We start from the raw sequence: 13819 nt of genomic DNA on the forward strand, positions 1-13819 counted from the left end.
AATCCATGTAATCAATAATTAGGTTTTGTTTTACATAATAATTAGGATGATAAACATAGGGGATTAATATATTATAAATTCATGACGCAGAAAAAAACACTTTCTTCAATTACATGACACAGAGATCATTCCAATCAGTCAAATTGAACACCTCATGACTTCTTCATTAAGTTAATATCGTCTTTCTCATTGACTTTTTTGTTTTTCATTTTACTGGGAATCACTGAGTCAACTTTAGATGACTGCCCTTTGAGTCATTGAAAATAGTTTCATATGATTTTAAAAACTAAAATAAATTTAGAAATTCTAATTATATTAAGTTAATTATTTAAATTTAAATTACTTTCAGATAAAAACACATGTGTCAGTTATGTTATTTGGGTAATGTAGAAACATTTTTACCATAAATATATATTAGTAAAATGTTTTTAACACTCCATTTTTATAAAATTATATATTTTTACTTTGATCACTATGAATTTAACTATTACTTCATTTTATCCTAAATTTTACATTTTTTTAAACATTAATAGCTTTTTCAACTTTAATGGATTTATTTACGCGATTTTTTTTTCTTGGGAATTTGTGAGAATTGTGGTGTCATATAAATAAAATAGGGATAAAATGTGTTATTAACATAAAGATTTTGACAACTTATCTTTTGGCAATGATAATAAAGTAATAGAATTATTATTTTTATTATTATAATTATAAATTTTAATAATTTTGTTGTAAATAATTTTGTATTCATTTTGTAGGTAATTTATAAATTATTATTTTAGTTTAAAAAAAATCTTATTACGTCTATTACTATTAGTAGTTATTTTTCTTATTGTCTTTGTCTGATAGAATTTATATTTTATAACATTCACAATATTAACAAAATGGTTGATTTAATATATAACAATAATGCTATCTTAAATTTATATCGTGTTCTAAAATAACTCTTAATATGTTAAATTTATATTTTTCAAAACTCCGATATTTAAGTTATACATAAAATAATTTAAAGTGATAAAAAAATTAATTAATTAAATTTTTAATCCTCTGAAAGTATTTATGATTTTTTTTCCTTTCAAACACGATGGCATTCTCTTAAACTAGGGATAAACTGACGAAACCATGCCTTTTGATCAATTCCAACTAAAAGTTTTCTCGTATCAAGGAATTACAAATATTGAGAATTTTGATTATTAAGATTAACTAAATTTTATTTGAATAGAAAAACATAGTGCAGAAAATATTTATATAGTATTTTTTAGAAAACCAAAACTATTATATATTTTTTATATTACATGTGTTTTTGATTTAAAATTTGTATGTAAAATTGAAATTCGTTATTCTAAATTTAATTTATTTTGGTTATTTAATACAAAATTTTAATAAATAGATATAATCATAAATAATTTATTTTTGAACTTATTAAAATTTTAAACCAACATACATTAAAATTTGTGATAGCGACGAATTTTATCTTCTTATTAAAATTTAGACACTAAATATAAATACACACACATATATATATATATATATATATATATAAATCGTAGTTTAATAAAGTTACAACAACGATTTGCAAGTAAACTTTTCATTTTAATTCATGAAAGTTAACTTGTTTCTCACTCCCCATGGGAACGTGTTTTCTGAAAGCCTAAGTCAAATAAACTTTACGAAAAATCTCAACTATAATAATGCTATTTTTACAAAATTGAATGGAATATGAAAAACGTATATGAATTTCAATTTTTTGAAAAATTAAAATTTATCTTCTACCAAACATTTCAAGTATGATAAGAAATATATATATATATATATATATATATATAGAAAAAAATATAATTTTATTATTTTTTATTAATCTACTAGTGCTAGGTGTAGGCTTTTTTTTTTAATTATAAAACTAGCGTAAACACGGCGCTCGTATTTTTAAATATGATGTTATTGTAATTTTTCAAGTTAATTCGATTTATAAATGGTAAAATAAAATGCTAAAAGTGTTTAAAAATATCAATAATTAATAAAATTATTAGAGAAAAAAAGTAAAGTTTTAGAGTTACAAAATTATGAATACATACTAGGATACACTACTGATACTTCAATTTTGGTCACATATCTTTGTCTGTATCCGATATTTTAAGATATTTTATCAATATTTATTTGTGAAGTATCTAATTTACAAAGTAGTCGTACAATATAAGAAAATATTTGAATAATGATCAATTTTAGTAACAAAAATAATTAGTCACTATATAATGATCAATTTAAAAACTAAAAATTATTGGTAATTAAAATAGTTCCAAAAAATTATAATTAGTCTCTAAATTGATAATTAAAATAATTTTTATTATGAATTGATTTCTAAATTAGCCACTAGCATTAACTACCAAGATTTTGACTACCAAATTTAGTTTATAAATTGGTCACTAACTATCAAGATTTTGACTACCAAAATAATTAGTCTCTAATTAGGAAAATGGTTTCTAACATATTTTTTGTTACTAAAATTAGTCATTATTTAAGAGTTTTCTTATAATGATACTCTTATGATAACAATAATTTATATTTTGTATGTTGATAACTCTAGTACATATAATTTTAATTTGAATTAACACAATAACAATCATATATTTATTGTACCTATTTTTCAATATTCATATATTCATATATTGCATATCTATCACGTATCGTGTCCAATTATTTTCAAAATAAGCGTATCGACATGTCAAATGCGTGTCATATCCGATACACATATTGTATTGTAGATTAAAAAAATCAAATTAGTAAAAATAACTAAAATATAAAGGTGAAAAAAATTAAAGTTACAGAAATATTATCAAATAAAATATCAATAATTAAAAAAAAAAAAAATCTAAATTTGAAAGTACAATTAACGGCAAAGCATTATCAAATAAAGTACAAATAAAAGCCGACTCAAATAATTCATTTTTTCGAAAAAAAAAACAAATTCAATAAATAAATAAAAAAGTTAATAAAATTAAATAGAAAAAATAAAAATGTAGACGTATCCTCTCTCTATATAGATAAATAATAATTTAAAGAATAAAAATAAAAATGTATATTATTCCAGTTTAAATAATGGTTATTAAAAGTTAAAAACAGAAAAAGTATGTGTACACACACAAAAAATTATATTACCTGTTTTATCGATAACGATATATGGATTCTCTATTTTATATTATCTGTTTTACATTTTTTTATTCTTACTTATATTGTAAAATTTTTAAAAATATAAATAATACTATAGTTAATTTAGGAAATAATTACTAATGAAAATTAATATATTATATTAGTATTTTTTTTAGAAATTGTGAGTAAATTAGTTAGTTTTATGTGTTTGTATAATTATATTTAGAAGTACATTAAGTAGAAGAGTTATTATTCTTATTGGAAGAAACATTGTTACTGAATTATTGATGTGATTTTTTGAACAAAACTCGAAGACAAGAAATGATTAAGTGAAGGGAGAATGGCGGAGTTAGGACGCGCAATTGGATCACGTGTGGATTACGGCGAATGATGACAGCGGATGATGGATAAGTCACGTGACGGTGGGTCCTACAGCGTGTGTCCCACCAACACCTACAGCGAAGGAAGTAGCGCCACGCGTAAACAACACGCGTGGACGTGCCATTGGAGCCCCAAACCAAACAAAAAAAGAGCAAAAACGGTGTTTCCATCGCATAATGCAAGAGAGAGAGAGGGAGAGAGAGCGAGAGAGAGAAACGCTAACACCGCACCGTATCATATCCAATTCCAATTCATCATCACTCTTACGCTTTCTCTCTTTCTTTCCTTTTCTTCCAAATTCTCTCTTTCTTTTTAACCTAACCCTACAATTATGCCCCAAAATCCCATTAACACAGAAAATCGCAATTACCCCAATTTCCTCACCCTAGCGTAGATCGATCTCTTCCTCCTTCTACCGTTTTCGTGCATTCGGGAATTCGACTCCTGGTTCCCTGCTATGTATGGCACTTAGTATTTTCCCTTTTTAGGATTAGGGGTGGGTGGGTTGGTTGGTTGGTTCTTTTGGCTGCGTCTCGGTTAGGGTTCCCAACTTTGTCGCTTTGAATGGAACCTCGTGTTGGGAATAAGTTTCGCCTGGGTCGGAAGATCGGAAGCGGCTCCTTTGGGGAGATCTATTTAGGTTTTTCTTTTCTTACGCTTTTTTTTTTCTCTCTACTTTTTTTGTAATTTCGCTATGTTCTCACGAGTTTGCTTCTTCTCAGGTACTAATATTCAAACAAACGAAGAGGTCGCAATTAAGCTTGTGAGTCTTCTTCATCAATTGGGTTTCGGATTTTATTCCCTTTTCAGTAATCGCGCCGTTGTTGTACCCTATTTTTTTCGTTTTGTTTTGATCGTCGTTTGTCACTTTGAAGTGTGAGATGGGGGACAAATTGTGAATTTTATTTATCTGAATTTTGAAATGTATTTTTGGGAAGGATAGTTTCATGTAGAAAAGGCTCCTGCTTTGAATTGCGAAATTCGGTTTGGAGTTGTAGTTTTGTCTTGCCTTCTTAATTACATTTGGTGTATGATGGTATTCTAGATGTTTAGCATCACGACTGAGCTTATTCCTGCATCTTATTTCTTGGAGGGTGATAGAGTCATCTCTTAGAGCATATCTGTGAATGACCTCTGACGTTTAGAAGTGTCTCTTTCAATTTTAAAGCTTTCAAAAGATGCTAGGATATAAGTAAACTTGTAAACAGGAGTAGGGTTGTGACAGGGAGGGAAGCATTAGCCAGCATAAAACTTTCAGGAAATTTTATCGTAATTTATAGATATAATCATGCTAAAGGTAGGTTGTACTTGGTAAAATGCTATGTTGATCAAGTACAGTGTTTATTGAGCTGGAGCTACTATATTGATGCTTGGATGCAGTGCTAAACAATGGGTCTCATTATCTTGGATATATGCTGGGATAGGAGTTAGCTCAAAAGATTGGAGGAGGGGGATAAATGAGAATTGAACGTTTCTTGTTTATTCAATCAAATTCCCCTGCTCCTCGCATAATATTGATATTCCCTTCCTATTCACGATAGGCGACGTCATTTGTAACCTGTTAAGCTGGTGTTTCAAGATAAACTTGGGTGCTAATTTTAGCATTTGTTTTTATTAAGTATTCGCTGGATTCTTTACATCTTCAAGTGCACTAGACTTATTTACTTGCACTTTATTTCTTATCCCTTCCGTGCTTTTAAATTAGGAAAATGTCAAGACAAAGCATCCTCAGTTGCTGTATGAGTCCAAGCTGTACAGAATCCTACAGGGAGGAAGTAAGGACCTTTTTTAGATTAATTGTTGTATCTTATTTTTTATATTTTTAATTGCGTTTCCTTCAAGGAGCACAGTACTGTGTCCCTCTGTAAATTTAGCTCCTTTATAATTTATATCTAGCTGTAACCCAAGTTTGGTTTTGGTAGCTGGAATCCCAAATGTCAGATGGTTTGGAGTCGAGGGAGATTATAATGTTTTAGTGATGGATCTGCTGGGACCCAGTCTTGAAGATCTATTCAACTTCTGTAGTAGAAAGCTATCACTGAAGACAGTTCTCATGCTTGCTGATCAAATGGTAGGCCATGATTAATTTTGTAAACTTTTGCATGCCCTTTTTTTGTAAATTTCAATTTTTTTTTTTATTTTTTATGATCCAGATCAACCGTGTTGAGTTCATTCATTCTAAATCATTTCTGCATCGAGATATCAAACCGGATAACTTTCTAATGGGATTAGGAAGGCGTGCAAACCAGGTGAGTAGCCTTGTTAGAATGTGGACTTTGGATATCTTGTTTTTTCTCATATGTATGGAGGTATTTAATGCATCAATGTGTATGTAGGTTTATGCAATCGATTTTGGTTTGGCTAAGAAATACAGAGATAGTTCAACACATCAACATATTCCTTACAGGTACGAATATTTATCGGCATCCATTAAATTAAACGTAGTACTTATCTAGGACGTAGTTTATTACTGTTGTAATGTAAGGTCTTGATGGCATCATAGATGTGATATAAAGTTGTTTCCTGTGCCGTAGTTGTAACATGTCAAGTTGTCGTATACTCAGCAACTACCATATTAAGAAAAATTAAAAAGAAGATTAGGGAGGGCATATGTTGTTATGGGTTTTATATAAAATGTAATCAATAAAGTTTACGTTATCACTTAGCATACCCGTGATGGGCATCATATTGGATATATCAGTCATAATTTTTGTTAATAACCTAAAAGATCTCAATTCTGAGCAAATGCTGTAAAAACATAGAGTGCTGCTATATCAATTTATTTTGTGATATGTTCAATCATGAATAATGCAGGGAAAATAAGAATTTGACTGGAACTGCAAGATATGCTAGCATGAATACTCACCTTGGCATTGGTATGTGTTACTTCATGGTTCTTTACTAACATATGAATGATAAATTGTTAAATTTTGTTATCTAATAGATACATGTTGCTTCTACTTCTGTGGTGATTGATGCTTAGAGCAAAGCAGAAGAGATGATCTTGAGTCTCTTGGTTATGTTTTGATGTACTTCTTGAGAGGAAGGTGATTGTTGCTACCAACCCTACTCTGTGTTGGCTATAAATAACAATTGTGAACTTTGTCTGATTTCCTTTTTCTTTGTAGTCTTCCTTGGCAGGGACTTAAAGCAGGAACCAAGAAACAGAAGTATGAGAAAATCAGTGAAAAGAAGGTTTCAACCTCGATTGAAGTAAGTTAAACTATAAGTCCTTTTCGAATGTACATATATGTGCCTTTTCTTGATACACTCTGATAATATTTTGCTTATTTCAGGCCTTGTGTCGTGGCTATCCAACAGAATTTGCATCTTACTTTCATTACTGCCGATCATTAAGGTTTGATGATAAGCCAGATTATGCTTACCTCAAAAGGATATTTCGGGACCTTTTTATACGTGAAGGTTTGTAATTATTATATAGTGTAGAATGGATCCTTTTTGTCCCACTTCTTGAGTTCCTTGTATATTTTTCTGTTTCAATAAAAGAAGACCATGTTTTGAATTTCTTTTCTTATCAAGTTAGTATTTGAACAGGATTCCAGTTCGATTATGTCTTTGATTGGACCATTTTGAAGTATCAGCAATCACAGTTAGCCACTCCTCCAACACGAGCCATTGTAAGTAATTTTCATATTGCTCCTTTGGGATCATTTTTAACATTGTGCAATTGATGAAATTTCCTGACACTTGTTTTATTTAGGGTCCTAGTGCTGGAACCAGTTCTGGAATGCCCCCAGCTGTTACTAATGCTGATAGGCATACAGGTAGTTTATCCAAGTTCACTTGTATAGTAATAGGCATTTGTATTTTGATCTGTATATTCCTTTATCACATTATAGTTTACTAACCTTTTTTCTTACTTGTATGGTTTCCTTTATATTCATGTAACCATGCTTTTTTCCCGTAGTGTCAGAAATGAACAATTTTTTTTTTTATATTTTATTAATTTAAATAATATTCTTTTCATTGATTCTTCAGAAATTATTGATTATTAGCCATCTCTTATTTATTAATTTACCTTTTTTAACTAATTTTGGTTTTTCCCCTATAAGCCATTGATTTAGGTTTTGCGATATAATACCCTTTGAATGTTTATTTTATATGGATTTTAATTTATCTTTTGATCTGTATGGTGATTTTCTATATTGTGTCTCAAAGGAGGGGAAGAAGGGCGACCTCCTGCTGTGGTTTCAGTGGATTCCTCAAGGCGCAGAATGTCAGGGCCCATTTTAAATACTGTAAGTCTCAGCCAAAATGTCCAATCACCAACAACTGTTATTTAAGGATCTTGTTCCGACTTTTTTAAGGGACATGGTTTACTTGTGGTTCATTGACATGTTTACGCCTGGTTCCTTTTCAAAATTCAGATTATTTTCACTGATCTGTAAATCGAATCTGTTTGAGTGATGCTATAGAATTAGCATGTGCAGTTTAAGCTTTAATTTTCTTTCAACTCTTAGCTTTTCTTTTGTCCACTCTATAATTGCTTAATCCATGACCATGCAGTTATCAAGTGCCAATGTCTTGGGTCAGTCAAGTGGATCATCGAGGCGAGTTGCTGTTTCTGGTAGTCGTGATGCATTTGTTGGTACCGAGTCGGATATTCGTACTCGCACTGCTGAAGCTAGCCCTGGAGTAGCGCACAGAGGTTTGAGTGGGCAAAGAAGTTCACCAATTGGATCTTCTGATCCCAAGAGAGTTGTAGCATCCGGGAGAAATGTGAAAAATTATGACTCTGTACTCAGAGGAATGGAAGGTTTGCAGTTAGAGAATGAAGAGAGGACCCATTATTAATATCTCACCTAGTGAATTTGTGATTTGATAGGCACTGCCAAAGTTGCTTATGTTGCTAAGTTGAGCTGTGAGGAAATTTGGATCTGAACTTGAAATTCTGGCTTTGTATTGTGTTAACTCATCTGCTCAAATGGATGATGCTGAGAAGCTGAAATAATTTGAGCTAAATCAGGGATTGTGCTTGCTGTATAGCTCAGTTTTAATTGGCACTTCTGGCTGGAACTCCTAAGTTTTATAACATCTTTTTCTGTGAGTTATTATATTGGTTTACCAGATGTTTTACAGTTTCACGTGGATTACAAATGTCAACTATCAAATACCAGCGAAAATTGTAATTAGCCATTGTACTCATTCTGGGATAAGTTTCCCCCTGGTTTCCACGATGTAATTCTCTGGCAATTGTTTTGGTATTAGGAACTTGAATGTTCTTCCTTGAGAGGTTCCTACAAAAGCCTAAGTCACAATCTCCAGTTTTTCTTGTATGTATTCTGTTTTGATCTGTGAAAAAGGTTTTCATTAAATTGAATTTAAATGTTCGTTTTATTTTTATGTCTGGTAGTAATTAAGTACTTTTATTTGGTTTATGAAACAGGACTTACTCAGCTAATTCTACATCCTTATTTGCGCTGTTACAAACTAAAAAATTTAAGATAACCCACTATATTTTCAAAAGCTTTGTTTCGTAGGCTTGATTTGGCTGCACTAGTTTAATTAATTAAAAAGAGTGTGTTCTAATAACTATTTGGAGTGGCAATAATAATGCACTGCCTGAATGTTTGATTCATTGGCATTCAAGAAGGATCACAAATTGGCAACATTATGTTTGACAGTGACAATTTCATGCTATGATTGAGATTTATTGGTTGACAAAAAATAAGAAACGTTTGATTAATTTGTGTACTTATTAGGAGTAAAATGTAACATTTTGGTAGTGGGCGAGAGGCATAAAGCAGTGTCAAATGAGGTAAAAGTTAGATTTCAGATTCATTTTCTTGAGAATTTATGTGGATTTGTGCAAGCATGCTTATGCAACACAATTGACCAATTTTCTTTTGACCCTGTTTATTTATGCTATTATTGTTGTGTCGAGTTCTCTGCATCACCCTGTTATCTAACAATTCTTTAGAAGATTTCCAAATGAAATAAATTGAGTATTATACCGATTGACCAACACGTTTGTTAATTTGGAAGTCATACACAAAGGTTTATGAATTTCTTGTACTTCCCACTAGCCCATTGTGATGGCTAAAAACCTTAACCTTCTGTCGATAACTTGTATCCATCCGTAAGCTTCTAACTAAAATTTGCGTCATATTAATTTTAATTAAAATGTTTATTATCGTTGTGGATTTTATTTTCAAATATAATGACAAATGATATTGATTATAAACTTCAAATTAATTGTTATCTATGTATAAAATTTTCTTTAATGAGATTTGATAACAAATTTTATTCTTCAATTTTCATTTGTAGTGTACTTACAAGCTTAAAATTTATTTCACAAAAAATATTTCTAGTGGTAGTATAAAAACGTAATTTCCACGTATTGAGGTAAAAATTGGTTCAAAACTTAACACAATTAGATTTATAGAAAATACTATTGAAGTTAAGTGATTTTTTCGAAGTAATTGAGGTGCATAACATCTTTTAAGAATGATTTAATTGTAATTCTAATATTTAATCTTGTAGTTGATAAGTTGTGAGCAAAGAAGCTAGCTTATTAGATTATATTTGTTTAATAATACTAGTTGATAAGTTAACAATACTAACTCATAAATTAGCTCATAATTAATAGGTTAATCTCTAGTCAATAAGTTAGTTACTAGCATATAATTAGTCATTAATAAGTTTTTAACTTATTTTTTAAACTAGTAAGTTAATTTATTGGAATAAAAGTATTTGATATATTAATTAATAAATCAGTTGATTAATTAATACCTTTTTTTTTTAAGTTGTATGTTTTTTCATTTGTAAAAGTCATTTAATTTAAATAAGTTGATCTAATAAGTATTAATCCAGTTTATTTTTCATTTAAACTACTATTACATCAATTTTTTTATAATTTTTGTGTGTAGTTTTTCCATAGTATCATATACGGAAGCATTTATTATTTCAATTTATAAGTTTATTTATTTTATTGAGTTGAACTACACGATCAACTAAAAACAATCCAACAAATATTAAAAACAGATCAACTATTAATTATTTCCATAGTTGGTAAAAAGAAATAAAGAAAATAAAAAATAGGGTTAAATATGTTTTTGGTCCCTTAACTCTCAGAGAATTTTGGAATTAGTCTATTTCGAAACTTTAGACCAATTCAGTCCTTCATCTTTCGAAATACGTAGATTTAGTCCTTTTAATCAAATTTTGTTAGGTTTATTTGACATTTCAAATACGTTTCATAATAGTATTTGACTTAACATTAAAGCAAAAATGTGTCAAACAGTATAAACAACTCAAACACAATTCTCAAATGCGTACGAATCATCAAATAAACCTAACAAAATTTGATTAAAATGATTAAATCCACGTATTTCGAAAGATGAAGGACTGAATTGGTCCAAAATTTCGAAATTGACTAATTCCAAAATTCACTGAAAGTTAAGGGAACAAAAACATATTTAACCCTAAAAAATATATTAAAATAGCATAAAGAATAATATCAGAAGAAAAGGACTTACAACCTAAGCATGTTAGTCATAACTTATAAATTAATTAAATAAGATAGGAGTTAACTTTTTGGTCTTACCAAATACACTCTTACAACAAAATTAATTTTCTAAGACATAAAGTTGATAAAATGTTATAATCTTTACCATCATTAAATCATTCCTTGCTTGGATTTAGAAATTGCATATAACATTTTTATCAAAATCATAGACTTAAAAACACCGAAATATATGTTGACAAGACCCGAGATAAATTTAAGATATCTAACAAAATCAAATATTAGGTTTCACACATTAATAAAATAATTAGAATTGATGAAGAAAGATGGTAACAAATTTATAAAAAAAAAATAAATTATCAAGCTAATGGATGCTATGAATAAAATGTGGTTTCTTGACAAGATATAACTTACATATCACTGTAGAAAAATATTTTCATTTACTTATCATCGGGAAGTTGTAGAACTAAAAAAATCTTCGGATCGATACCTAAAGGTTTGAAGTCAATATCTTTGCTATTGAAAAGTCTAGTAGTTTACAAACTCTCACAACTACAAAGCTACAAGTAAACTTCGTGCACAAGAAGTCTCAATAGGAAGTGAAGAAGTTGTTGAAGGTGTATTCCAAATAAAACACATTCATTACTAGACATTCAACGTCAACATTCAAGCAGGAAGCTGAAGGTTCTTCAAGAAAAGAAAATATTTTATCCTTGTTTTCGTGGCAAGAGAGTCAACTGTGATAAAAAGATTGTTGGTACAAAGCTAAGTGTCCTTTTGGCTGTAACTATTATTGTAAACTTTGATCACAATGAACAATATTGCAATTGTGGAGAAAGAAGTGAGAGTAGCAACCGGAACAACATACAAAACTTGACTTATTAACATTGGCGGCACTGCACCAGTCACACTACCAAAGAGAGAAAAAAAAAATTCTATATCACCCGAGAAAGGAATGATACATGCCAAAGATATTCTTTCCTTTCAAGATTCAAGAACTAGACAGAATCGGTGTTGTAAGAATGCTAAGAGGTGGATATGCAAATTCTTAAAAACAATTGCTTTATCATCGATGAATACTGAAGAAATATGATAACTGTTGAAATGATCATAACAATTTTATATGAAGGCCATGATTTCACTTCCCAAATTGATGAGAGTGTTACTTGATGTCGAAGATATTAAAAAGTTCACAGAAGAAGAAGAATGTTCGCATTGGTGTTTAAAGATGGGAGTTAAACTAATAGCTATGGTGACGGTGATTAGGCCATAAATACAAAATGAGTAAACACTTATGGAATCAAATTTGTTGAGGAATTTAGTTTTGTTGAAAAACTGTAATATAAGACTTTAACATGCATATAAAAACACTTCAGTACTAAATCAAATTCACCTGCCAAATCTCCCTCCAGGTTCTAGTGATCTACAAGGCTGTTAGCAAAATACTATTCCAAACCCTATCACTCCCTTAATATGAACCTGAAAAATTTCCCCTGAAGACTTCTTTGAGAAGCCTTGACAAAATGATACCACTAAAAGCATGCAGCATCCAAATGTTTCTCCTGAACAGTACCATGATCATCACGCAGAAAAAGCAAAAATAAAAAGGATGTCCTTGTGGACCCAAAACACAACCACCAAAGTAATTCAATCCAAAAGGTACATCAAAGAAGGCTCCTCCTCTGAATAGAATTAAAAAATTCATCATTTGGTGCTAGAGACTAAAAAGGAAAACCAGTGAATCACAATTCACCTCTATGCTAGAGATTCAAACCAGAAGGAAGGGACACGGATTGAAAGTATTAAACATTGATGCAACTATTAAGACCATTGAAAATGAAACTCCAGATAAAACAGAGGAAAAGTAAACAAGCTAGAAAAATGCACTCTTTACAAAATGGAGTAAATGAAGAGAAGAATCCCAATTTCTGTTCCATATTACATCCTTTATGTGTACTTTTAGCAGGCACATAAATAAAGACTAAGCAGGAAATAAATTATAAATTATATAATAGAAAATATAATTATTGTTATTATATATAATATGAAACAGCCCACCCAGCCAGGTGAGAAAAGAAGTTGTAGTTGATGTTACCAGCCATAGACAACTCTGTTGCACCTGTCCTTGAGCCACTTAAAACTCTTCCTCAGAGACCCTTTCAGTTTTCCTTCAACAGAATACACCTTGTAGCTAGCGACCCTCTTTTTACGCTGCAACTCAGGGTCACTGAAACTCCAACTTTTCGATGTGGAGCCATTTGTGGATTTCCCCTTCTTGAACTTGGCATCGTTGATGTTGTTGTTTGCCGTTTGGGTTTGGGTTGGGTGCACGGAAGAGGCGTAGGAGGCGCTGTAGCAGCGGAGATCTTGCATGCCAGTTCCATGGTAGGGCTCAATCTGCATCCTTCCGTCACCGTACGATTTGGATCTGAAGTCTTCCATCGTCGGTGGAGATTGCGGAGAAAGGGAAGGGTGTTTTTCGCCAACAGGAACTTAGGCAGACCAGAACATGTTTTATTTGTTTTTTCACCGATGATTTTTTGCGTTTTCTTATTTTCTTAATCAACTACTGCTGGGGGCGCTGACTACTATGCCTTTTTGGCGTCGGTGCTAACTTTTTTATTTGTAATAACATTAATTAAATAAAAGGGTTTTGGCTTTGGTTTTCTTGAGCGTGGATTATGGTGCCAATTGGAACGTGACACACAATAGATGTCACGTGACAGGCACGCCGTTGAAATTTAGCAGTTGGGTTGGGTGTCTGAATTGGATCATGTGCTTCATTGGGGTACCCTTTTTCCATGC

General features: G+C 30.6%; 2 protein-coding genes across 2 annotated transcripts; one reads left to right on the forward strand and one right to left on the reverse strand.

The window, feature by feature from the left end:
- Window positions 1-3794: 3794 nt before the first annotated feature.
- LOC114177845 (casein kinase 1-like protein 1) lies at window positions 3795-8603 on the forward strand. Its single transcript, XM_028063423.2, has 14 exons — window positions 3795-4168; window positions 4251-4291; window positions 5234-5303; window positions 5451-5599; window positions 5682-5777; window positions 5865-5935; window positions 6343-6404; window positions 6512-6575; window positions 6657-6741; window positions 6825-6951; window positions 7084-7166; window positions 7250-7313; window positions 7708-7787; window positions 8056-8603. Exons 1-14 carry the CDS (start codon window positions 4093-4095, stop codon window positions 8341-8343), a joined length of 1356 nt encoding a protein of 451 aa, XP_027919224.1. The 5' UTR covers window positions 3795-4092; the 3' UTR covers window positions 8344-8603.
- Window positions 8604-12879: 4276 nt separating this feature from the next.
- LOC114176615 (uncharacterized) lies at window positions 12880-13614 on the reverse strand. Its single transcript, XM_028061710.2, has one exon. It carries the CDS (start codon window positions 13454-13456, stop codon window positions 13106-13108), a length of 351 nt encoding a protein of 116 aa, XP_027917511.1. The 5' UTR covers window positions 13457-13614; the 3' UTR covers window positions 12880-13105.
- Window positions 13615-13819: the final 205 nt, after the last annotated feature.

The sequence above is a fragment of the Vigna unguiculata genome, chromosome 3, assembly GCF_037176805.1.
Source record: "Vigna unguiculata cultivar grain cowpea cultivar isolate G323 ecotype 2 chromosome 3, ASM3717680v1, whole genome shotgun sequence".
NCBI classification, from domain to species: Eukaryota; Viridiplantae; Streptophyta; class Magnoliopsida; order Fabales; family Fabaceae; genus Vigna; species Vigna unguiculata.

Excerpts from the sequence above, each read along its gene's own strand:
- LOC114177845 (XM_028063423.2), top strand. The coding sequence starts at position 4,093 with ATGGAACCTCGTGTTGGGAATAAGTTTCGCCTGGGTCGGAAGATCGGA. Across the intron at positions 4,169-4,250 it reads CTTTGGGGAGATCTATTTAG|GTACTAATATTCAAACAAAC; the intron begins GTTTTTCTTTTC and ends GCTTCTTCTCAG. Across the intron at positions 6,576-6,656 it reads ATGTACTTCTTGAGAGGAAG|TCTTCCTTGGCAGGGACTTA; the intron begins GTGATTGTTGCT and ends TTTTCTTTGTAG.
- LOC114176615 (XM_028061710.2), bottom strand. The coding sequence starts at position 13,456 with ATGGAAGACTTCAGATCCAAATCGTACGGTGACGGAAGGATGCAGATT.